This window comes from Crocodylus siamensis, chromosome 5, assembly GCF_052110815.1.
Source record: "Crocodylus siamensis isolate JL-2025a chromosome 5, ASM5211081v1, whole genome shotgun sequence".
Classification (NCBI taxonomy): Eukaryota; Metazoa; Chordata; order Crocodylia; family Crocodylidae; genus Crocodylus; species Crocodylus siamensis.
In genome coordinates, this window is record NC_143399.1 from 129,384,618 (window position 1) to 129,412,017 (window position 27,400).

A 27,400-nucleotide genomic window follows, 5' to 3' on the forward strand; every position below is an offset into this window, starting at 1 on the left:
TGCCTGAGAAGCAGGAAGTCAGCTGGGATCATAGGATCCCAGCAAGATAAGCATCCAAATTTCTCTTGAAGGCGTTCAATGTAGGTGCTTGAACCACCTCCGCTGGCAAGCTGTTCCAGACCTTGGGGGCTCAGACAGTAAAGAAATTCTTCCTTGTGTCCAGCCTGAAACGGTCTTGTAGTAGTTTATAACCGTTCGACCTGGTCATCCCTTGGGGCGCTCTGGTGACCAAACGTTCCCCCAGATCCTGGTGGTCGCCCCCGGTAAACTTATAGGTGGCCATCAGATCACCCTGAGCCTGCGCTTTTCCAGGCTAAAGAGCCCCATGGCTCTCAGCCTGTCCTCGTAAGGTCCATTTTCCTGACCTTTGATCATGTGTGTGGCTCTTCTCTGGACTCTCTCAAGCTTCTCCACATCCTTTTTGAATTGTGGAGCCCAAAACAGTACTCCAGCTGCAGCCTCACCAAGGCTGAGTACAAGGGGAGAATGATGTCCCAGGATTTGCTTGAGAAGCATCTATGGATGCAAGCCAGCGTTTTGGTCGCTTTAGTAGCTGCAGCATCGAATTGAAGGCTCATGTTCATCTTGTGGTCATTGATGATCCCCAAGTCTCTTCCGTAGTGCTAGCCAGCGTAGCACTGCCGAGCCTATAAGGATGCTGCAGGTGTTTCCTCCCAAGGTGGAGAACCTTGCATTTTTTGGTGTTAAACACCATCAGGTTCTCATCCGACCATTTGCTGAGCCTGTCCAGGTGAGCCTGGATCACCTGCCTGTCTTCTGGCTTGGATGCTTTGCCCCAAAGTTTGGTGTCATCCGTGAACTTGGCCAAACCGCTTCTGACCCCACATCATTAATGAAGATGTTGAACAATATGGGTCCAAGGACAGAGCCTTGGGGGACCCCACTGGTCACAGGACACCATGATGAGTGACTGCCATCAATTACTACCCTCTGGGTCCGACCACAGAGCCAATTTCCCAGCCAGCGGATCATGGTGGACCCAAGGCCAAACTGGCCAGTTTCGGCAAGAGGTGATCATGGGATAGCAGATGGAAGGCTTTTTTGAAGTCAAGGTATATGACAGCAATCTCTTCTCCCTTGTCCAGGTGATAGGTCACCTGGTCGTAGAAGGAAATGAGATTGGTCAAGCAAGACCTACCTGCAACAAACCTCCGCAGCTGCAGTGCCTGCCAGGATGGCCTGAGCTGAGTGCTTGCTGGTGGGTGCTGCCTGGGGTGGGGGGAGGGCTGCTGCAACTCAGGGACTGCTTGGTCCACTGGCAGCTCACTCTCCCCTCCCTGCCACCAGAGGCAGGTAAGGACATGGGTGTACATGACATGGGGGTTTACTTCGCTTTAAACTGAAGTGGTGTTTTTGAAAAACCACTGCATCAATTTAAACCCCTGTATCATCTACAAATGCCCATAGGAATTAATACCTCTAACTTTGTGCTGGTTAGGTCTCAACTGCAATATTGTGTCCAATGGATACCACAATTTCAGGAGGGTGTAGAACAGTGGTTCTCAACCTTTTTAGACTCTAGGATCCCATTGAAAAATGCCAGGTCTTCATTTTCAGCAATTTCCAATTGATTATTGGAAAAGAAACATTCTTCTGTTGCAAAGGTACCAGAAACACCACAACAGGTCAGAAAGTTTTTGACACTACAGATTCCTATTTGAAATTTCTGGGTTTATCTGGTAAATTGTGTGTAGATTTCTGCATACCTAACACTGTGAATATTGTGTGGCACCCTGCATAACCCTTAAAAGGATCTCATACCCCCTGGTTAAGAAGCTGTGATATAGAGACAGGAAGGACCCAAAGAGTAAAAAAGATGTCAAAGGGGTTTGAAATCAAGCTAAGAAGAAAGGTTGAAACTTAGATATGTTTGCATTGGAGAAAAGGAGAGTTAAGGGCAGGGGAAGAACACAATATCAGATTTCAAATATTTGAAAAACTGCCATAAAGAGGAGAGAGATCAATTGTTTTCCTTTGCGACAGAGGGCAGGGCTGGAGGCAATGGATTGAAATGGTTGCTAAGTAGATTTAGATCAAATCTCAGGAAAAACGTCCTAAGAATTGCAGGACAGTGAACAAGCTCCCTAGGCAATTTATGGAACCTCCTTCACTGGAAGTTTTTGGGAAGAGGCCAGACAGGCATCTGTGAAGAATGGTTTAGAAATAGTGAATCGTGTGTGTGTGTGTGTGTGTGTGAGTGTGTGTGTGTGTGTTAGAATGGATGGGGGCAGGGAAGATAATCCAGATAACCCTCAAGGTCCCTTTCAACCCAATGATTCCAAGATCATGTAACATTGCTGATCCTCTATCACTTACACCTAATTGATACTGGCCTCCTCCTTTCTCTGCCCCAGAGTCCAGTTGGTGGAGCTAATTTACGTAACTTAGAAGTAAAGCTGATTACACCAAATTAAGTAGGAAGTCTTCCTAGCTTTTTCCCCATGTATAAACAGCCATTTCATATTGCTGTGTGTGATTCTTTAATGCAAGAACAGGGGAAAGAAATAAAGTGTGTTTATAACATCACAAACATCAGTACAGGAACTTGGGAGCAGACATAGTATTATATATCATATCTTTAAAAACAATTCAGAAGTAGTTTTCACATTGGGATCCACTTGATTAATGCTTGTAAAACACTTCGAGTAACTTAGAAAATAGAAGCACGTTCTATGTGTCCAATGCATTATTAATTACCAAGTATCCCAACGTTCCTGATTATCACTGTTTAGAGATCTGATATGATCTCTGGCAGGAAGTATAGGATACTTATTTGGCAGCATTAGAATTACTCCTAAAGACATTGAGAATAAATCCAAATAATTTCATTTTAATTGACAGAAACTTGGATTACATTTGGTTGCTGATATTTTCTGGGCAGAGATAGCAATAATATAGATTGCAGCTATAGCAATAATATAGATTGCGGATATAGCAATAATTAATATATTAGAGAAGCCTTTCTAAGGTTTGAGATCATCACAAAGTCCTATTTTAATGAAGGTTTATTCAAGTATTTATAAAGAATGTGAATCACTGGTAGTAGAATGATACAGTTTTTATTCTGCTTCATGAGTGAGAACCACAAAGATGGTATAATGCGCATATTAAGAAGACATTTCCAAACAAGTGGCATGCTACTGAAACTGGTCTGAGTGAAGAGTGGATAAAAATACATGTGCTTTTATACTAATGCTAGAAGTCTAAGATCAAAGGTGGGGGAACTTGAATGCTTTGCAGTAAATGCACTCTACATCAAAGACTGCATCAAATCAAATAGGTTAGAATTTTCAACTGATAAGAGAAGTACCATAGAGTCTTTGTGGATAGAAATCTGAGGTTTCAATAGGAGAAAAGTATGTCTAGGGATATACTGTCAACCCCCAGACCAGGACAGCAGCAGTGAACTAGAAATGCTAAGGCAGTTGAGAGAGACTGCAACAGCAGAAAATACAGTAATAACGGAGAACTTCAATTATCCACAAATAGACTGAGTCAATCTAACATCAGGCTGGGATGCAGAGACCAAATTTCTGGATGATATAAAAGACTGCTTCCTGGAGCATTTAGTCCTGGAATCAGGGTTTGAATTAAACTTTGACTCTTGGGGTGGTGGGTGCTGGTGGGTGGTGGCAGCAGTGGCAGAGAGAAGCCGTGTGGCTTTGGGCGGCTGCAGCAAAAAGCACCCAGCGGTGATGAGGGGAAAGGGCTACTTTTCCCCCATACTAAACAGTTTCTGCCTGGCTGCTGGGAGGTGGGGAAGCTCTCATCTCTAATGGGGGAGCTCTTGTCTCTTATGGGGGGGCTCAGCACCCCTGAGCTCCCCCATAATTCAAACTCTACCTGAAGCCTACAAGAGGAAGACAATACTTGACCCAGTCCTAAGTAGTACACAGGATTTAGTGCAAAGGGTATGTGTTACTGAGCCACTTGACAATAGTGACCACAATGCAACTGAGTTTGACATCCATGTGGGAGGGAAGACAAGAAAATTTACCACATTAGCCTTTAACTTTTAAAAGGGAGATTACTTCAAAATGAGAAAGCTAGTTAGATGGAAGCTAAAAGGGGACCCTAAAGAAGTAAGGGACTTGAAGGCAGCATGGGAATTGCTTAAGAACACCACATTGGAGGCACAAAGTAAATGCATACTGCAAAGCAAAAAAAAAAAAAAGGAAAGGGGAGCAAAAGAAAGCCAGCATGATTTAATGGCAAAGCTGCAGAGGTAATAAGCACAAAAAATACTCCTTTCAAATGTGTAAATCAAATCCTAAGGAAAAAAAATAAAAAGAGCATAAACACCAGCAAAACAAATGTAAAATTGTAAAAAGACAAGCTAAAAGAGACTTTGAAGAGAAACTTGTTAGAGACACAAAAGGTAACAATACTAATGTCTTTCAGTACATTAGAAGCCAAAAACTTGCCTGGGAGTCAGTTGGGCCTTTGGGTGATCAGGGTGTAAAGGATGACATTTTTTGAATCTATTGTCACTCTGGAAGATGTTAAGGGAAATTCCTAGGGTCTGAAGGAGTCAGATCAGAAATCGCTGACCTCCTAACTGTAGTATGCAACTCCTCACTAAAAGCAGCCTTTGTACTAGAGCACTGGAGGATTGCCAGTGTGACTTCCTGTGGCAGGACGGGACCTAGGGGTGCCGTGAACTCCCCTAGCGCCCCCTACCTACCATGCTAAATCAGTTCAAATGCACCCTCACTATCTCGTCCGCCACGTCTTTGATGGTAATATTGTTAAAGGGAGGCTGCCTTTTTACCCTCTTTGGCACGGTGCCTTGAGATGTCCCAGTCCGTGCCCTGGCTTTGGTGACACGGTGCATTCTAACCTCTGGGGCTATGCATGGGCCCTACAGTCCCGGGCTCTCTGCCTCATCTCCCTATCTGCCGGCGCCCTCTCGGGCGCTCCCTGGCTTTTCCTGTGGCTACCGCCCACTCTGGGGCCTCGCCTCCCGTGCTCTCGCCCGCTCTGGGGCCTTCTCATAATCGAAGCTCAGGTGGCTGTAGCCGTGCCTGGCCTCCAGACCCCATTCTCAGGTTTTAGACCCCACTGGGCTCCTCACAATCGAGGCTCAGGTGGCCGTAGCCATGCCTGGCCTCCAGACCCCCCTTTCCGGGTCTTGCACCCCACTGGGGCTTCTCGCCTGCACCCACACTGGGTTTTTACCCTCCCGATTCTGCCCACACTGGGGCCGGGGTCAATACACCCCAAAACGCAGCGCCCTCTCCAGCGCTGGGTCTCCACACTACCGTGGAGCCCTATGAGGCCTCCTTCAACCCCTATAGCCTAACCTGGTCCTCCGGTCTTACACAACTACAAAACAAAACTCACACTCCTGTGTTATAACATAAATTCCAAGCCCACTGGCTAACCTTCATTCATATCCCTATCAGGGTTTCCTCCACCCAGTATCATCAAGCTGACACTGCTCAGGCCATCAGGCTTCTCTGCTCTGCCTACTCCCAGCAGAGCTCCCTCTTCCTTGGCTGCCAGAGGGGAACTGACCTCCAGCCTCAGCCTGGGTTGTTTATATAGGCCAGGCCCTGCCCCCTTCCAGTCAGCTGACCAAACTGGTTGTCTCAGCAACCCCCACAGGTGCTGCCCTGGTGACTGGCAGCGGAGCCTCCCCCTTCTCACCACTAGGCATCTCACGGGTTGCTTCCATTTCAGGCACAGGGCACTTAAGTGCCCTATGACACTTCCATATTTGAAAAAGGCTCTAGAGGGGATGCAGGGAACTATAGGTCAGTAAGCCGAACTTCTGTTCCTGGAAAACAGGTAGAAACAATAATACAAAAAAATGTTCAGCTCATGGACAAACATGACTTGCTGAGGAGGCATCGACATGGCTTTGTCAAAGGGAAATTGTGCCTCATCAACCTACTAGAGTTTTTTGATTGTCAATAGGCAGGTGCATCAGGATGATATAGTTGACATAGTATATTTGGACTTTCAAAAGTATATTTCACAAGGTTGCCCCATCAGAGGCTCTTAACTATGTTAGGTAGTTAGGATTACAGGGTATGTTCACTCTTGGATTAAAAATTGGCTCAAAAATAGAAAGCAAAATGTGAGTATAAATTATCAGTTTTCAAGATGGAAAAAAACAAACAGCGGGGTCCCCCTGGGATCTATTTTGGAACCAGTGCTGCTTAAAATGATCTGGAAAAGGGGGAGGGTAGCAAAGTGCCTAAATTTGCCAATTACACAAAATTATTCAAAGTGGTAAAGACCAAGGCAGACAGTGAGGAGCTACAGAAGGATCTGGCATGGTTGAGTGAATGGGACACTTAATGGCAGATGCAATTCAATGCAGATAAGTGTAAGTGGGCAAAAATAACCTAAGCTATACTGACACTATGACACTATGATGGACTCTACATTAGCTATTACTACACAAGAAAGAGATTTGGAAGTTATTGTTGACAGTTTGGTAAAAAAAATCAGCTCAGTGCTCAGCAGCTGTCAGAAAAGGCAAACACAATTTTAGTGATTATTAAGAAGGGAATTATAAACAAAACTGAACATCTTATCATGTCTTTAAAAATCCATGGGGCATCCAGACCTTGAATACTGTGGCTAGTTTTGGTCCCAACATTTCGAAAAGGGTACAGAAGAACTGGAGCAGGGCAACAAGGATAGTTGGTGATATGGAGCGGCTTCCATATGATGACAGACTGAAGAGGCTAGGCCTATTCACTTTAAAAATCAGATGCTTGAGGGGGAACATGATAAAGGTTTACAAAATATGAAATGGCAAAGAGAAAGTAAATAAAGATTTATTATTTACTCTCACACAACACAAGAACTAGGGGTCACAAAATGAAACTAGTAGATAGTACATTAAAAATGAACAAAAGGAAGTTCTTTTTCACACGGCATGTAATTAAAGTGTGGAACTCATTGCCACCAGATGTGGAAGTTGAAAGTTTAGCCAGATTCAAAAAGGGATTGGACAAATTCTTGAAGGAAAAGGGCACGAGTAGATATTGAGTATGGGAATTAGGGATACAGCCTCTGAATTAGAACTTCCTAGACCTTAAATACTAGAGCCTGTAAGTGAGAGAGAAACAGTGGAGAACCACTCCCTGCCTCCCCCCCACCCCATGATACCCAATTCACTCTCTCTTCCAGCATTCACTCTCTGCCACTGTGTGGCACAGGCCTATTTGATATGCCAAACAAAGATCATAGAACTGAGCCCATCACAGGGAACTTTAAGCCTCCCTGAATAACGGACACCACTGGGGACACATCAACTAATTGCTTGGGAAACAAAAAAGAAAACAGGAATGGGAGTGAGGTCACAGGTTAATAACTAGGGCATTGGGAGACTGGGAGAGACTGGCCAGAGGGAGCCACTTGGCCCAGGGGCACTTGACTCATTGGCAGCTCCCTGCTTGGGGGATGCCAGTATGGCAGCCACCTTGGAGGGCTCTTGTTCTGTCATTGGAGGCTAGGTGGGAAGGGGTTGGGTGGGATGTGAAAGGAGGAGCTGTGAGCCCCCCATGTGTCTGGGGGGAGAAATGTGACTTGCTGGGGGTGGGGTCCAGGGTGCCTCATCTGGCTGCACTGGATGAGAGGCTATGTGGGAGTGGTATCTGTGTGAGGGGCTGGGTCCCGGGGGAACACAAAACAACAAACAGGGACACACACAGGAGGGAGGGGGAAGCATGCTACTGGCTTACTCGGCCATCCACAAACACCAGGAGAGGGGGAATGGAACACAGGACTCACCAGAGGAGGACAAACACAGGGGGTGCTGCTGGAGCAGCTAGCAGGCAGGCAGCAGGTGGTGGTGCTGGTACAGGGGCTTCACTGGTATTGTGGGGTCTCCTTTGGCTGCAGGTGGCTGTGGCAGCAGGTGGTGGCTAGTACTGGTAGTGGTGAGGGAGACCACCCCCTTCCAAGAGTGGACGGGGGCTGCAGGTCCTGGAGAGAGCTGTGGTGGTGGTAGGGAGAGAAGGAGCTTGCAGCAGCTTCTCAGGCTCCTGAAGCTCTGGCAGCAGCCAAAGGAAGTGGTGGCATGGCCTGCTGCTTGCAGGAGATTGGGCAAGAACCTGTGGTATGAACCTATGGTTTAACCCTGTGGGCACATCTACATGAGATGTTTTACTGTACAGTAGACCAATTTACTGCACAGTAAGCATCACCATCTACACGTGCAGATGCTTACTGCATAGTAAATTTGTCTATTCCATGGTTAATCTGCTACCTGAAAATGCAGGTAGCAAATTAACTGTGGAGTAGTTACTGAGCAGTCATGTACGTGTAGATGACCAACTCAGAGCAAAATTGCTCCCAGTCAACCAGGTAGCAGGGGGCAGGAGATAGCTCCCTGCCCCCAGGACCTGTCTCTTGCTGGGGCAGGCTCCGAACTCAGAGCCTGGCCAGGACAATGTCCCCTGCCCCAGCAGCAGGTGGCTCTCAGGGGCTGGGAGCAATTTCCCAGGCCCTGCTCCGATCACAGAGCTGGGGTTGGGAGCGTTCTGCATGGGGAGCAGGCTGTGACCAGGACAGTTCCCAGCCAGTCCTAGGCTGTACAGGGAAGTCTACATGTTTTGGGGCAGGTTCCAGCTACCTCTGGGCTGCATGTGCAGGCTTCCCTATGTGGCCCAGGGCTGGACTAGAACTGTCCCAGTCTGGGCCGGGTCCCAGCCCCACAGCTGTTTTCCAGCCCTGTGCCCAGGAGGGTATATGTGGATAAAAGAGCAGCTAGTTTTTGTAATACAAACAAAATGAAAAAAGTAATGCCTCAATAACAGCAGAACCCAAAAAATATTTGCAAGAATTAGCTATAAAAGCAGTAAACAAAATATTTTAGGTTGTTCTAAATGGATGGCAGATACAGTGAAGTATACAATAAATTGATTAAACAGTATGTTGGAAGAGATCCTTACCTGCTTTTCATGCATGAATTAATGCACTGTAACTAGCTAATCTTTTGAAGAAAAAAATGATTCTATATAGTCACTGTTTCCTACCATTCCTCATAGAAGAAAGGGAACTGTTTTAGCTAAACATACAGGGATATTCAACCTAACAGAGCAACCTTAGGCAAGTTAATACATGTTTTTGCTGTTTATTACTATTTTTTTCTATTGCAGAGGAGAGAACATATTTGTTTAAAAAGATATACCCTGAAACTTGGCATTGTAATAAGGGTCTGAAAGTGGGTATTATATGATATATTGTGGTTGTCCTGAGTGCAAAAAAAACAAGGCCATTTTTTAAAATGACTCCATTTTTGCCCTGAACCTATATTGGTTCAATATAGATTGAAGTAATACTAAGACTAACATTAATATTGCAGTGGTGCCAGGAATCTAGTGTAGGGCAAGGTCCACTATACTAGTAACTGGTTATAATAAACATCTTTACAATCTTGCTTTTTTAAAAACAAGGAGTAATAGGTGGATGAAAAATCATACTAACCAAAAGCTGAATCAAAACAATACTTGCCTGACATTGCTCTTATTCCTTTGTATGTTCTACACTACTGTCTGTCCAGCTGCTAAGTAGTTATTTTTATGCCCCTTTCAAAAAAAGGCCAAGAGACTTAACTAACTCATTACTGTTTGGTAAGCACCTTGAGGCTTTTAGATGAAAGGTACTGTACATAGTTGAAACTCTTTCTTTAACTAACACAGGGAAGGAGTCTGTTTTCCATAATCACATTAAGTATTCTGTTACATTAGTGATGCACTGCAATTTATGGCTGTCAGAAAGAAGGGCATTCAAGTATCTCAGCAGTGGTCAATACAGTATCCAGCAGGGAAGAAGCAAGATTATCAACATCCCTTCATTGCTATGGAAACAACTTTGGAAAGCTGCAGGAACCAAAGCCACAAGTTAGGGTTCTGCGATTTCAGATAGCATTGGGGTCCAATCTTCCATTCTGTCGTCTCGGTTTTATACCTATGTAATAATGCATTTGACTTGAAAGTGGTTACACTGGCATTAAATTAGCATAAGAGGCCATGTCTACATGAGATGCTACTGCTCAGTAGTTACTGAGTATTTATTTTGTACTTGTTTATCCACTTATGTATAAACAAGAACAAAATAAATGCACAGTAACCCAAGTTACAGTGCCAGTGAATGCTTTTTATAATGCTACTGCCCAGAAGCCTAATACTACTGCACAGTAGCATCACATCACGGTTTTTGCCATGCAACACTACTGTGCAGTAGTAGCAGGCTACCAAGCAGTCAGCGTCTCATACAGACATACCTAGAGAGTGGGAAACCAGGCTCTTATATTCCTCTCTCTCTTGTTGTTTGCAATTCTAGTACCTGTTGAAACTGAGTGGCAGAGGAAGTAAAAACAAAATGGCAGATGCGGGGGGATGCAGTGGTGTAGTTTCATCCCCCCCCATCCTCCCTCCCCATACCCTTTGACTTCTTTTCTACCCAGACTTTAAAACCAACTGCCTGGGATCTCCCGAGGTTCCTTCCAGCCCTAATGTCTATGAAATCTATGAAATCTATGGACAGTGGCACTTTTTTTTTTTGGATAGGGCTGAAAGAAGCAATTGACTTCATGGCTCATTATCCTGTCCCTGATTCCTGCTAATCTCTTTCCACTCCATAGGTGTTAATGACCCTCCCTCCTTTTTAACTGTCTTGATGTTTCATTATTCAAATGATCCTTTCTCTTGCAATTTTGCTTTTTGTTAACCATTTCTGGTAGAGTCTCTCTTCTATTTTACAGCTTTGCAGACTTTTTTTTCAACCATAGCTGTGAACCTTAACTCTGGTGTGGTAATATTAATAGAGGTATAAAAATGAATGACAGTGAAGTATTGGAGGTACTCTCAAGACCCTCAAGAAGTCTATATTTTGTTTTATGGATTTGAATAAGAAACATACATTTAACTATAATGACTACAAAACTAATAATACAATATGCTTTGGATATTTTTGTCGTTTATTATTTTAAAAAGCTTTATGTATACTCTAGCAAATTAGTGCATATTCCAATAGTTATATTTGCTTTTGGTTTTGATTTTAAACTGAATAATATAGTGCTAACTCCCTAGCAGATTAATAAAGCTCCTAGATTCTCTTTAACTGGAGAAAAGTATGTGTTGTGTTATATGTGGTGATGTGCTACACCACCTGTAGCCTCCGTTCCAAAGTTGTAGATCTGCCTAAATGCAAAAATTGTACTTAGTTTTAAGATCTGGTAACTCTTGAAAAAAGAAAGTTAAAATAAAAGGCCTTTAATTACAGTTTAACTGGGATTTCTAGCTTTGATGCTACACTGTTTCAGTTGTTAGTACTACGAAGTGTTCACTTGTAGCCCTGGTGATCCATAAAATACTGAATTTCTATATAGAAATGGAGGGTGGAGATTTGGGTCTTTGAATAAGGGCATTGACACAATAAACAAGATAGCAAGTGGTAAATGAGGGCGGGGATCAGCTACTCCCTGCTAACTCTGCAAGTGCACACTCTTATTTCTTGTTAAATGAAAGTTAACCCATGGCAATGTAGTCTATTTTCATTGCCCTCAATATAAAATTAATTAGGTTTCAGACTTGGATTTTTCTATACCATCTGGCTTCGAAATTAGATTTCTCTGACTAAAAAGAAAAATGCAGCCACCTTGAAACTAATTGCCAGCTGCTTTTAAATGCATGCAAATAGAGGTTACAGCTATTGGGAGAAAAGGGTGCAGCTATTGCCACTTTGCACATTGCTCTCTTCTAGTTGAGACTACAACTTGGAAAATAAAATTCAAAAAGTACTTAGGCAGTGAGCAAATGGGAACGTAGAATGTGAGCAAATGGTGTCTGGAAAAATGGGGCCCAGAGCTGCCAAGAAAAAGCTGTCATCATAGCACTGACTTGTTAAATACCAAACATAGACCCCATATAAAGGCTGAAATACATGAAGAAAGAGCGGGCTGCTACTGCACGAAGCAATCTGGTACCAGCTAAGTCAACGTTTCAGAGCAATAGGGCAATGTTTCCTTTTATGTGTAAAGGGATCAATAGATGCTTTCATTCCAGCACCCTCCCCCACCACAAGCTAACATTAGATAGTCTTTGCTGTTAACTGTACAAATACTTCATATGAGAATATGTTAGAACAGCTTTACAACCTGGACCATAACTGCCTGTATGGATGAATAAGAATGCATTGTTCACTGGCAGTAGTAATTGTATCACAATGCTGTCTCTTATAATACAATTCCTGCCAGGTAAGCCATCAGTAAAAAACTACCGATTATAATTTTAGTAAGGCTGATATAGATGATGAATGATCAGCAAGTCTGCTGGAGCGTTCTAATAAGAATGCTTCAGCAGCCTCAGCATCACATGCATTCAGCATCCCTGGGTTTCAAAACGGTGGTGGAAACCCTTTAATTAAAGCTTGTTTGACAAAGTTTAGTTAAAGTGCCCCTGCTACCATTTTGAAGAGTGGAACGCTGCATACGTGACATGCTGCGGGCATTTTAATTAGAATGGCTCTCAAGAGTCACTAATTAAAATGCCTCCCCTTCCCCCAGCACCCTGAAGCACATGTAAAGACACCCTAAGGTACTACCCTGCCCTTCCTTCTGTCTTCCCTGTTAGCATAAAATGAGCATAACAGGCAGCTCTCAAGAGCCTATGGTGCAGGTATACCAGCAAAATACCATTTTTCTGGCACTGTTTATTCCATTCTGGGAATGGGTGTAAGCTATACTGGAAAAAGACTGCTTGGAGTACTGCATCCAGTTCTGGGCACCACATTTTCGGAGGGATCTGGAAAGGCTTGAAAGTGTACAAAAGAGGGCTATGCTTGTGGTTAGAGGTATGAAGAGCAGGCCGTATGAAGAGAGGCTGAGAGACTAGGGTTGGTTCAGCCTGGAGAAGAGAAGACTCATAGGGGACTTGGCGGCAGCCTACAAGTATATAGGGGACACATATCAGGGACTGGGAGAACGTCTCTTCACCAGGGCTCCCCAGGCAAAGACTAGGACTAACAGTCATCAATTGCTAGAAGACGGCTTTAGATTAGATATAAGGAAAAACATCCTTACAACTCAAGTGTCCAGGGTCTGGAATAGACCCCCCCAGAGGTGGTACAGTCACCTACTCTAGATATCTTCAAAAAAGTCCGGATGCTCACCTTGATGACCCCAGCAGTCTTTCCTGCCCAAGCACAGCGGAGCTGGACTTGATGATCTTGAGAGCTCCCTTCCAGCCCCTAACATCTATAAACCTATGGCGCTAAACTGTTAGGATAATTATACAATGAAAACTTATGACTTTAAAAACACACTGCTTTATAATGTAAAATTTCCAGTATTCATTTCTTGTTTCCTATTTTTTTCCTGTGTCTTGCTTATTGCTTCACTAGTTCCACTGAAAAATAAGTCTCATTTTTTTTCACAGCTTTCTCCACCTGCCTTCAGTTTTGTTTGCCATGTTGTAGTCACAACCTTCTTGGCTCTCATATGCCAGTGTAAGTCAACAGCAATTACATCAACTTTCAGCAGCATAAAACTGATGTGAGCTCAAAGCCAGCATCCTCTCTGATTAGTCACATTTTCATTGGACTGTGTACTTCAAACACCAGCAAATATATAAATAGTAATGCATTCTTCCAGTTTGTTTTTTTTAATTAAAACATTTTGTTTAACAATGCAAGTCAAGGCTGCTTTGCCAGGAGTAGTGAAGTTAAAGTTGGGGGAGTATCTGTAAATCAGACACATGAGATATGACTTTCCCTGCATTGCACTTCATTATTCTTCATTAATATTTGTAATATTTTATAAGAAAATAGACAAATGTTGTTGGCAGAATGCATTGACTTGAAGTCTGGTCCTAGATATATATACCCTAGAGATGCATATCCTAACAAGTGTGGGGACAATGCTTTCACTCTTCTGAGGCAGATGACTAGAGTTCTAAGTTATTTACAATGAAGCAGGTAAGTATCCTACCTGAGACCTTTAAAAATTGGATTTCTGTCCGCTTTTTGTGGACATTAAAACTAACTGGCATATTTCATAAAAACATGGATTTGCCTGTGTCCCTAGCCAAAACCTGCCCTATTTTTATGCCAGACGTAAGAGAGCTTGGGTTACCACCCTCCCATTACAAAGCTGGGTGTATTTTGATAGGAAAATGATTCTCTGAATATAAAGCCCAAATTTTTAATTCTTTGGTCCTTTTAGAGACAAACTCCTATTGGCTGCAAAAGCTATCTGGGCATCATTTTCAAACACTTCATCTCTACTAAAGTAGATTGTCCACTTTAGATTCTAGAATGAACTATTAATATTTGATTAAAGTAATTAAAAATATGATAGTTGTGAAGTGAAATACAAGCATCAACACTTTAACTCTGCCCTTTTGCCTTAGTGTCACACACAGTATTATGCATAACTTTGAAATAGTGAAGGTGAAACAAGGAATTTCATTCAACTCATATATATATACAGGTATATCATAAGAGAAATGGTGATCATTAAAAAAGATATTGGAAAAATAAAGGTTGTGACTACACACACACATATATTTACATATAGATAAAACTGGCTGAAGCAAAATTAGCTTTCATCAGATCAGATCAGATGGAAAGGCCTACGTGTCTTAGGGATTATTTTTCTGTCAATATTTTAAATTTGTGGGGCTAACCAAAAAAGACACATAGAGCATGTCCCCATGAGTGGGACTGTGTGTTCCCCTTGGAACAACTAGCAGCAGCACATATTTTTGCTGCTACTAGTTGTCCCTGGGGAAGACCACTACATGCACACTCTGGTGCATGGCAAGTTGCCCCAAGTGGGGTAGGGAAGGCTGGGGCCAGCACATGGGTTGGCCCCAGTAACCTTACCTGAGGTCCTGGGGGCCTCCTGGGCTTCAGCAGTGGCAATTTGGGCATGTATAGGTTGGCTGACAGCTGGAGTGTGGCTCTATCTGGCCAGGCCCTGGTTTCTGGGAGCGCACACCACAGCCATGAGTGCTGTCCTGTTTTTTTTCTGGGATCTCCCTGTGTCAAAAAACCCTGCCCTGCTGCTAATTAGCAGTGTGATGAACACCTGCATGTGTGGCGCATGCAGTCTGTGGTGCCACAAACCACACAGTGTTCTTGTCTGACCGTGCACATCGATGTTTCCTATTTTTCTGTGATTTGTTTTCCTCCTTGAGAATGGGTGAAATGTTCCACACAAAATTAAATTACCCTCATGGAAAGACCAGAATTGGAGAACAGTCCAAAAATTGAAAAGGCTCTTTAGAAAAGGCTCTTTTGTGCATCGCAAATGATAGGTATTGCATGTATGGGATGCCTGAACTAAGTGTTGGAAATTGTCAGGTAATTTTAGAAACTACCATAACATGATATCACATCAAGATCATAGTGACCACTAACATTTCAAGATAGAAGAATTTGAAAACTAAGGAAGGCTTGATAAATTTGAAAAGCATTACCTCAACATTTTATTCATAGTATTGTAACTATTCGTAGCATTCCAAGAGACCATTCCTTTTTTTATCACATTGTATCTTTAACTTTTCAGATGAGGCTGAAGCACACATTGACTACGAAGATAACTTTCCGGATGACAGATCTATGCCTATTGCTGAACATAAGGATGACAGTGGCAAAGAGGAAAGGGAGCAGGGGCAAGAACAGGATTTTTCCCTCTCTAAAGATATAGAGCCAGAAAAGGTTGGAATCAATGAAGGTGTTACTGAAGCTATGGATTCTACTGAGAAAGGTAGCAAGGCACCAACAGAATCCCCTGTGTCACTACTGAGCCAAAAACACTTATTTTGGTTCCCTGCAGAGGCTTTTAATCATCATGAGTCAGAGAAGAACACAGATGATTTTATTAAAACACAATTTTCTGATGGTGACAACCACATTGGAGTGAAAACCATCTACAGTGAACCTGATGCCAAAATGATTTATGACAGTGAGGATTTCCCTATCGGACCTGTTTTGGTGAACAATGGTACAACAGCAGCAAAAGATACATTTTCCATTACTGATGAATCTTGGTTAGACGGTTACCCTGTAACTCAAGAAGTAATGGAGGATGTTGAAGAGAAGGAAGATAAAGTTGATAGCTCAATGGGAACAGAAGATGACATTATCCTTACAAATGACCAACAAAGTCATGTTGAAGTTAGAAAAGTAGGCAATACCTCAGATCCAGAAAAGGATTTAACAAATATTATGGCTGCCTCACCAAGGATGCATGATTATGGGGTCAAAGAAATGCCAATAGTGCTAACACCTACAAATGCTCCTGAGAATGTAAGTGCTAGCAAAGGCTTTGATGATGTCATCAAGTATCACCTAACTACATCTCTGGGATTTGTGACTCATGAGTCTGCCACAACCACAACATTGTATGATCCTACCAGATTAAAAACTGCCACATTAGAAACCCGTGTAACAGTCAGTCCATTTAATCATATTTCAGATCCAAAGGCAGAGCAAACAACAGCAAATCCAATGCAAGTGGCAAACACTGTGTCAACTCGGGATGGCATTACTCACCCATCATCTAAAGAATTAATTGAACAAGAAGCTCTCACCCATGGCACTGGAGAAAAACGTCTCCCTACTTCTGAACCTTGTGCTGGAGAAGAGTGTCCCAGATCAAGCAAAGGTCCTATGATAGCTGTCATTGTGATTGTTTTATGTTTGCTATTGCTTGCCTTTATATTGGCTGTGTGGTTCTTCAAAAAACGGCAACAGAAAAGTTCTGTGTATAAACTGAATGGAAAAGGTCAGACTAGACACCATCACCAACAACATATTGAAATGCAGAAAGTCTAGCCTGAAACTTTATAGAAGGCATTACTCTGAAGGGGTGGGGGGGAGAGCATGATCAGATGATTTGTGGATACTGAAATCCATCAGTGAAGGAAACTGATGGGAAAAAGGACAATGTGAGATAAAAAGGATTTCAGCTTTTGAAATCAGAATTTACCGTATCTGACATTTCACAGTCAAGGAATCTATATATTTTTACCACAATGCTCTTGTCTTTTGGTAGGTCTCAACAGGAGAGAATGTGCTTCGTAGCACGATTGGAGATTATCCTGTTTTAATATTCTGCTCATACCAATTGATGAAAACCAACTCTTTGTCTACTATGTTGACTGGTTAGAGTTGAATGACTAGATTGGTTAGATCACTTTGGTATACTTGCAGTAAAACACGGAGATAAAGGGAAAATACCTTATTGAACTACCACCAAGTATTTGTGAGGATAAGCAATGATGATTACAAGGAATGTTTTATGAGAAAAATATTTTCTACAATACTTTAATGGGTTATATTGCATTTAGAGAGATGATCAAGAAAGATGATCACTAAGGTCTTTTTCTTGAGTATTGTGAAATTTGGTTGATGTACATTAAATATTTGAAGTTTCTGTAGGGCCATGAAGGTATTTTTTCCAAGTGGGGTGGGTCAGCAGGTATTTTTAGCCTTAGGGAAAAAGTGTCTTTTTATATTAAACTTTTTTTTGGGTGGAAATTATGATGTCTTACTGGACTTGAGGCAATACCAGGAAATGCCATTTTTTTTTTAAATAAGCATGGCAATTTGTCAAAACACCCCTAATTTCAGGAACTATTAGCAGCCTCTAGGTGAAAAGCAAAACAAAAAACAGTTTTCAGGAAAACCCATCAAAAGTCACACAGTTCCTCTGGAACCAGCTGATCAATAGGCCAAATTTAATTAAATAGGCAATAATTTATCTGAAGTGAAAAAGTCATATAAAATATTTTTGCCAGATTACTCGGTGGAATGACTGATGTTCACCATTTTGTTTTTTGATCAGATAAAGAGGAGTACAAAGTGGGCAGAGATTGAATGTGGGAGATGGGTATCAATTTATTTGACGCCTTATTTTAATTTGGAAAACTATACAAGAAAACTGTCTGCTTGTAATAGTGGAAACTTGTGTCCTTTAGATTGGGTCTTGATACCTCATGGATGCAAACATGGAGGCTTCTTCAAGAAAATACACCAATTAAAAACATTTTTAAGAGTAAATATGGACAGAGAAGCTTTCTAGCATTGCTAGAATAATTTGGGCCTATTTAGGAAGAAAGGTACTAAGAAAGGAGTACCTTTCCAAATGACAGATGTAGTGCTGGCAACTGTGAATAATCTGCAGGTCAGAAATGAGCTCATCTAGCACTCTAGAGTGCATTCTCAGCCAAAATATTCAAGTAGCTCATTAACTATGGAGGAGGACAAGTTGAATTACCACAGAGATGAATTGGTGGAGATCAAAAAGGGCAAATTCTGCCTTCAGTTACAGTGATGTGCACATCCCAAGTAACTCTACTGAGGACAACTGACTTTGTTTTATGAAAAGCAGAATATAGTCCACTATACATAAATCGACTCCCATGCTGGTAATGAAAATAAAGGCCTTTAAAAAAAATACAGCCACATGCTTTGTGAAATAATATGACTTCATAGTGCTAGGACTTGAATACCCTTGTCTGGATGCATTCACCACAAAAAAAAACTGTACACAAATTGTAAATAGTGTGTTTCCTGATATATGCATGATTGTATGCTGTTATGCATTCTAGAATATGAAATAACTTAGTCTTACAGTTGTAAACTATTTTTACTCGGTAACTTTAAAAAATGGTTTAGCACTAAGTAACTTTATGAAGACTTACCTAAAACATGCTGGGCATGTCTACATGAAATGCTTAACGCTCAGTAGAGTAATTTTACTGTGCATTAGTACATCACAGCAAAAACCATGTGCATTGCTACTGTGCATTAGCACCAGCTACTGTGCATTTATGTAGTATCTCGTATTAGAGGTACTAAACTTAATGCACAGTGGCAAAGGTGCATTAATACACATGTAGACGTGCCTACTGTGTATTGTATGTATGAACATATACCGAAAAATAAATATGAAGACATCAATTTTAAAGCTTTTTGTTTAACTAAAACATGAAGCCAGTGTTACATTTCTACATAATATTTTTATATGAAGTGCAACTCAAGTAAACAAAATCTATACTTTTATGCTCAGGAAACAAACATGATGTAAGACAGAAAAAGCAAAGTTACAAATGCAAGCTAAACAGGTTTCTTACAAAATACTCAAAAGATGTTTGTTATTCATGAAAAGAAAATGTATATTAACATCATTTTTTGAAATATTTAAAATAAAACCAAGTTACAAAAACAGGGGGGAAATGACTGTGTTTTCTTGCTCAATCCATCAGACTTACAAACATTTCCAGAGGAAAATATTAGTCTGTCCATCATACAATTCCTGTACCTTGTGCAATTCTACAATTCTTGTAGAAATTTTGGAAGTAAAAAGTTAGTAAGTATCTGGTCCTTGTAATTCTTCCAGTTTGTCACAACAAAATATTAACCCTCTGCACTAGAAGGCTGTTTTGCATTTGTGGCTGCTTAGTAACTAAAAAGTGATTGATAAATTGGGAGAAATTTAGAGAAGACCAGTAAAAATGATTGAGCATTGGACTTAAAAAATGACAATTTTAACTCAGCCGTTCTCCTCATCTGCAGCTTGTTACATGAAATAGGATGACAAATGCAAAGATACAAATAAAACTATAAAGAATGACACACAAAAGCATCTGGGAAAAGACTAAAGTGAAAGGAGAACTTACTCTGTGTATGAAAGCCACATTGGCTTTGAATTAGTAAGGGAAAAACTAAGGGGACTACTATGAAAAAATTAATGGCTGAGAGATCTATTGTCTGGTAGACCAGTCAATGTTACAAGGGAGATCATTACTGTAGCATCTTTCTCAAGGGAAGCTCCATTTTGATATTTTAAAATGAGACCAGACAAAACACTAATACAGTTAGAAAAAGCAAAATGGCAGAGGAACCGAATAGATGTTAAATAGATTTTTTCATGCTTATCTTTAGATTCCGAGATATTCTTGGCTGCCTTCCCATCCTACAAAGCTAATTTGCTTTCAGTGTTTGAGTATGATCCTACATGAAGAGTGATTAATATTGTACAGGGTCCAACTGAAATTAACAAGATGCATTCACAGTAGGAAACTCCATTTGTAGCAATAACAGTGGGATCAGTGCCTTCATTAAAATACAAAAACTTCTTGTCTCTAGTTTTGAATATACAATTACTGATCAGTCTGGAAATCCTCCTCTCTCTTCCTATGGTTGGTTTATAATTTCCTAACATACTGTTTGTTTCTTTATGCAGTTTCATTGTGTATATCTCCTTTAGGTGTACAATACATTTACCGTATTTCATGACTTATAATGTAATGAGCTTCTTGCTAGTGGTGATAACATTATGTCATTTTTTTAATGTAAAGGACTGAACTTATATGTCCACTAATTTGAAATGCTAAAAAACAACATAACATACATCTCTGGAGGACTGTTTTACAATTCTTATGAAAAGGTGTACATTCAAATCAAATCAAAGAGAAGACTTGCCATATTACAGGATTCTGATCCATCGCTTTTCATAATCAGTAGTGAGATTGAAATACAGGCAAAAAACTTTAAAAAATGCAAATAATCATAGGACATGTCTACATGTGCAATTAGTGCAATGCAAAAAACTCTAGTGCAGTTCGAATGTGCACGTGGGACTGCAGCACATTGAGTCACGGTGGTGCAACCCTAGCTGGCAGGGGGTCCTGGTAGCCAGCCTGCCATCCCAGGGCTGCTCCAACCCAGTTCAACATGCTGGGGCCCTCATGCTCCAGCAAACCCTGTCAGCATCTACACGTGTGTTGCAGTGGTGTAAATAACTCTGCTGTAGGACAGTACTTATGTTTGGCAATACTATCCTACTGCCGAGTTAATTAGTTTGCTTCAGCCCAATAGTCCTGCACTTGTAAACACGGACACTTTACTGCGGAACTAATTAGTCAGCTCCACAGTAAACATCTTGTGTAGATGAGCCCATATAGTCCTATTTTTAAAAAAGTGAAATGTTTCATAACTTTGCCAAAGTAAAAATTAGTAACTATGAAAACCACATTAGTTATTAAAATCTACATTAAAGGAAAAATGTTAAAAATAATCAATAAAACTTGGAAAGTTTTTTCTGTCAAAACGATTAGCATTTATAAACTTAAAAAATTCAAAACTCCCAACAGAATTCTCTTTCCATACATCACCAGCACGCCTAAGAGGAGGGAGGGAGAAGTCTAAGCCACTGAATATTTTTCTGCAAATATATCTCCTTATCCTATATAATATATAATATTGTATATATGTGTATCTATTTATTTTAATATTTTTCTCTAGACACTCAGTGAAGAGGAGGTAAGATACAAAGCCCTAATTTGCTGGGGTGTGGAGTCTGATTTACAAAACCTTTGGCTATTTCTTACTTTATTTCTTTTTTGCTTAAACTTCACACTAGGTCATTCAAGTCTTGAGTCCCCAGAAAAAAGAAGTGGCTGTTTAAAGGATGGCAGACAACCAAAAGTTCAGACAGCTGCAATGAAGGATTAGTTGTGGGTTTTTCTCACTGCCCTGCTACAAACTGCATCACAGGTCTATGTTCAAACATTATTAAATGAGAATGTTTTCTCTGGCACCAGTTACTTCTCCCCACAGTTTAAGTATTGATTTTTTTTTTAACTGAAGTAGCTTTGGTTTACAGCTCACATTAGAACTTAAAAACATATTTCCATAGTAGCTGGCATATACAGGCAACTGTTTATCCTCAATACCAGCCATAATAAACACTTGTATTTTTACAATCCAGCAACTCTTTATCTAACTGCAACTCAATATTCAGACTTGTAAAATGTATGTTATTAAAATAGGTTGTTTTTTTTATTAGAACCTCTTCATAAAGGCTGATTTCCTGTGTTCACCTCTTCTGCCAGTATCTTCCAATATCAATTTTCTTGAATGCACGGATATGCAATGGGGATTAGTCGAAGCAAATCATAACCAAAGATTATAATATGGATTTAAAAGGAATAGATTGTTTCAGGCACGTGCCTTACAATTTTTTCAAGAACTATGGGATACTTCTTTAAAGTATGAAAGATGGCACCTCTTTATTCAGACCTGCTTTGCACATATATTCAGAATAACATCCATTTTAATGGCTGGATTTTCTTTTAAGTTTGTTTGTGTGTGTGCATGCATTTCTAGTTTAGGGCTTTGTTTTTGTTTTGTTCTTTTTTACTCCTGTTCACATTGCAAAGCAATGAACTTTCTGGGGAGACAAACAGAGAAAACTGGATTCTATTTGGCCTATCTGTCATCAAGAGATTTAACTAAGTTCTGAAGGCAGAATGTTTTATTGCTGAAATTGTTGTAGGAAGGACCCGGCTTGATTTTCAGTTTGCAAGTTGAATTTGCAGGAACTGATTATTAGAAAAAAAATATTTTACTTCTAAACTTAATGTATTTGAAGGATGGTAATATGTGATCCCATTTTTAGTAGCTTTTCAGCAGAATTATTTCAGTCTTTGAGCAATGCCAGTCTTACCCTCTGTTTCATTTAAATGAATGTTGCACATCAGCAAAGTGCATTACTAAGAAGCTGGTGAAGCACTGTGGTAGATAAAGAGCTGCTATTAACATGGAAAGTTTCCACACTAGAATCCTCAACACAGCACTGCCAAATCAACTTATTTTTAAGTACAAAATTCATAACTACTTCAGTCATGGCATGCATCAAGAGATTGTCATTGTACCCAAAAACATTTGGAATGCCAAAACTTGAAACTCAATTTAAATTGAAACGTTGTATAAATTCCCCACCATGCAGAAAGCCTCTGTTCAACTTATTACCACAGGACTTCAGTTGTGAGGTGGGTCTTGTGCCGAGGCTGAATTTTACCCTAATATGTTCACTAGTAAGTGCTGACTGCAGTATTTGTTTAATTCATGGAAGACCATTACATACTTGTTTGTGGGCAACAGAGAAGGATCAGAGAGGCTGGCAGCAGCTATCCAAATAGCCACTGGGTTTTCAGAAATGCAGAAAACCCAGACAATTCTACAGTTTTACATGAGCAAGAAAGGTCAATGGAAGTTTTGATTGTAAACACATAGGGTGAAAGTTGTGTTAACAACTTGTGCCACAGCCTCCCATAAAAAGGGAATGGTACTACAAGTGTGTGTTCTGTTCAGAGAAACACTGACAGATACAACATCTTCCTGGTTGAAGGTGGTAGAACTTTCTGCTGGATTTGCCATTTTTCCTCCATGAGAAACTGCATGAATGCTTGTATGGCTCAAGGTCTCTCTGAGTAGAATGGTGCATCTCCTGTGAGACATGTAACACTTGTCCACACCCACAGATGCAGGAGTAGAGTTTACTTAGCAAATTAGATAGGATTAACATTCACAAGGATCTTGATAAATTGGAAAACTAGGATATAGACAATAAAATTAAATCCAACAACCAGAAATGTAGGCTACATGTAAGTCGGAAAAAATACATGTAAATGAAAGAAAAATACACAATGGGAGAAAACTGGCTAAGCAGTAGCACTGTGGAGAAGGATCTGCATAATGTGATGAATCACATCTCAGTATGAGTCAGCAGTGTGATGCCATTGCAGAAAGCAGCTTCAATTTTAGGCTGCATTAGCAGGAGTATAGTATGCAAGACACAGGAGCACTACTACTCAGCACTACTTAGGTGTCAGTCATGGGAGACTGATGCCACCTTGGGGGGGGGGCACATGCCCCCCCCAACGACCAGTGAGCAGACAAGGGGAGGAGCATGGACAATTCCAAGGCAGCCGATCGCTGTGGCCACTTCTGCTCACAGAGGCGGCACTGGTGCTTCTGCCTGCCCCCCCCGCCTATCACCTAAGCAGCAAGCATGGCTTGTTGGGGGTGCACTGGCACTCTCAGGGGGTGTATGTGCACCTCTGTGCACCCCTGTGCGTTGCCACTGGTCTCAGTGGGTGTCTCTACACAAGGTGCTACGGTGCAGTAGCAACAAGCTACTGCGCCATAGCTCGTTGCCACAGAGCAGAACCGCTGCTGGGCACCGAGAATGTGGCAACAATACTGGACAGTAGTGTCGGGAAAAACAATGTGCGGCAATGGTACTTGCTTGTGCAAATACTAAGTGACTAGGCAGTAACAATTGAGTAGACGCAGCCAGTGGGAGCACTGTGTCCAGTCCTGGGGTCTGTATTTTAAGAAGGATGTGGAGAAACTGGAACGGAATTAGACACAATACAGATGACGAAGTATTTGGAATGCAACCTCCATGAGGAAAGGCTGAAGGAAGTAGGCAGGTTTAGCTTGGAGAGAATGAGGTTAAGGGGAGATAAGAGAGCAGGTTTCAAATATCTGAAAGAGTGCCATAAAGAAAAGGAAGAACTGCTCTTCCATGCCATGGAGGGAAGTACATAAGGCAATGGGCTTAAACTGAAGCAAAGCAGATTTGGATCAAATTACAGAAAGAAACCCCAAGCTTCTTAACTGTAAGAACTATGGGACGATGGGACAAGCTGCTTAGGCAAGCTGTAGAATCTTCTTAACTGGATATTTTCAAGAAGAGGATGAATAGGCATCTGGAATGGCTTAGGAACAGCACATCCTTCAGGGAGCTGAAGTACATGACCCTTGAAGCTCCTTCCAAGCCTATGAATCGCCATATGTGTATAAGCCACATGTTAGAAATCAGTATGGGACACACTTCATTCAGAGCTACCACAAATTTCCAGTAGTTTCAACAAAATGCACTCCAACAGCATAAGGGCCATGTTATAAGTAATTGAAAAAAATGTTAAAGGAAGTGGAACTGTAATAAAAATCTTTCTAATCTGGCAAAAGCTGCTATGGCAAAGGTACATGTCTGACAGCTGGAGAAATCTGGAAAAGGGGATAGAGGGAGAACAATGCTACCATGTGCATCTTCATGCCTCCCAAGAAAAACTGGCAGAAAATGGGAGATGATACTTATTGCAGTTATGCAGTGCAGCAACAGAACAAAAAATCACTTGAAAGGATTTGACAATACTGAAAAAAATTATCACTGAAGAAAAATAACTGGAAGAGAAGCTATTCCTCATTAGAAAAGAACTAGAATTGTACACCTTTCCAAGCTTATTAAAACTGAACTGGCTTGGGACTATAGGTAATGGAAATCAGTAAAGCCAAAAAATCCACAAAACACATGAAAAAGTAACTACCGTTTTAGAAGGCCACAGGAATAATTGATGAGTTCCCCGCATAGGCTGAAAAGGAGTGGAAGTAGAGATCAGAATAATCAGATGTAGGTAAACTGGCATGTCTAAAGGAAAGCCAGTGCAAATGGACAACTTAGCAAGTTATGGAGCTTCAACCTGAAAATGCACAGCATCATGAAATTTTAGCTAAAATCCTGAGAACTGCAAACAGGATTGAATATGAAAATAAATTGGCTCCAGAAGGTTTAAGACAGAATCACAAGCTAACAGGGAAATTAATAACACCCTGGAACCATACAATGGTTAAGCAGCCATCTGCTGAACAGAAAAAGTAAGTGTTCAAACACAGAAGGTATGTTCATCCCTAGTGTAATCCCACTGAGGTCAAAGTGGCTACAGCAGAAATTAGTTTGATACCCAGTGCTTCATTAATGGGCTCAGAAGTGTGCCAATAATATTTAGTTATTCAAGAGGAAAGAATCCTTGTGAGTGATATCTTTTATTGGACCAATTGTATGGTTGCTATAGACATAGGCAAGCTTTTGAATATCACAATACCTTTTCTTAGGCCTCGTTCATTCAATTTTCATGTCATCCTCCCCAACAAGGCTCAGGATGGCTTCAATATATGGTTCAATGTACTACATATTATTACAGTATTGTAGTTCATACTACTGTGAAATGCTCAGGAAATATTCAGTGGAAAGAAACAAACATGGGTGGGTGTCGCAGGGCACTTCAGTGACCTGCTCCTAGGAAAAGGTACAGGTGCCGGTTCCTGGGGCAACCGCAGATTGGTCAGCTGACCAGAAGGGGGCAGGGCCTGGCCTATATAAACAGCCCAGGCTGAGGCCAAGCAGGTAGTTCCCTGCTAACATCCAAGGGAGAAGGAGCTCTGCTGGAGTATGCAGCCTAGAGCAGCTTGGTGGCCTGAATAGCTTTGGCTCAAGGATACTGGGAGGAGAAGGCCCTGGTAGGGATTTGAATGATGATTAGCCAGGTGGCTTAAAGATTTCCGTTTTAGCCGGAAGGCTTAGTTTTGAGTTGTATTCAATTGGCTTATGTTATTGCTTTTGTTGTTACACTGGAGGAGGTTAACAGGGGCTAATAGGGGTTGGAGGAGGCCTCATAGGGGCTCCACAGCAGCGTGGGGACCTCGGTGCCAAGGAGGGCACAGTATTTAGAGGGCACAGTATTTAGGGGGATCAGAACCCAGCCCTGAGAAAGGGCACAGTGCATTGGGGGCCAGGTAAGGTCGAGGATGCCTGAGCCCCACAAGAGTCGTAGACCTGAGGAGGGGATCTAGGGGCCAGGCATGGCTACGGCCACCTGAGCCCTGATTGTGAGACAGGGCCCCAGTGTGGGCAGGATCACGAGGGAAGGCCCCAGTTGCAAGAGCAGGCCCCAGTGCAGGCATGGCCCTGAGAGAGGCCAGAGAGATGAGAAGCCTTAGGAAGGGTGCTTGTGTTAAGGCCTAAGGAGGGGATTTGGGGCCAGGAATGGCTACGGCCACCTGAGCCCAATCGTGAGACTAGGCTTCAGTGTGGGTGGGAGCACGGAGAAAGGCCCCAGTGTGGGCCACGAGAGTGGGATGAGTCCAGGAAGCACCCGTAATGGTGCAGGCAACTGAGAGCACAGGGAACGCCCATGAGGGTGCGGGCAACTGAGACGAGCCCAGAGGGAACATCCGTGAGGGCGCGGGCTATTGTAAGGCAAGCAAAGGGGTGCCATGAGGGTGCGGCAAGGAATTTACTAGACAACATCCAGGACATCTGTGAGGCTTGGGGCATGGTATCAGGGGTGGTAGGAACCACACGTAGCCCCTAAGGCTTTAGTGCACGGAGTCATATCAGACAAGGCACAGACTTCGATACATCGGGGTACCATGTCCAAGGGGGCGAAAAGGCAGACTCCCATAACATTAATGACATCAAAGACATGGCGGGCGAGAACGAGGGTGCATTGACACCAACTTGGCACAGTAGGGGGCACTAGGAGAGATCACGGCTGCTCTTAGGACGCTGCTCCATGACAGTGGGAAGGACATAACAGATTTAGGGTTCAAATCTATGCTTTCTGTCACCTTTAGGAGTATTTTCTGCCTTGGGTCAACTGTTGCCATTTTGATTTAGAAGCATGTTTCATACACTTTGTGTCCACTCAAGTTGCAAAGTTATGGCATAAATCAGGTCCAGTAACTCAAACAACAGGCTCCAGTTTTTAAAGTT

At 41.8% G+C, this 27,400-nt stretch overlaps 1 protein-coding gene across 3 annotated transcripts in view; it reads left to right on the plus strand.

Annotated features, from left to right (window-relative positions):
• SUSD5 (sushi domain containing 5) overlaps positions 1-19,215 on the plus strand; it is an 80,570-nt gene extending 61,355 nt beyond the window's left edge. For 2 of the 3 annotated variants that reach the window (XM_090050346.1, XM_090050347.1), the window contains one exon: positions 15,554-19,215. In XM_090050346.1, the coding sequence (XP_089906472.1) occupies positions 15,554-16,824 (1,271 nt within the window). In that variant the 3' untranslated portion in view covers positions 16,825-19,215. Of the gene's footprint in view, positions 1-13,421; positions 13,492-15,553 lie in introns of all 3 variants that reach the window. The other variant, XM_090050348.1, reaches the window with a different exon arrangement.
• The last annotated feature ends 8,185 nt before the right edge of the window (positions 19,216-27,400 follow it).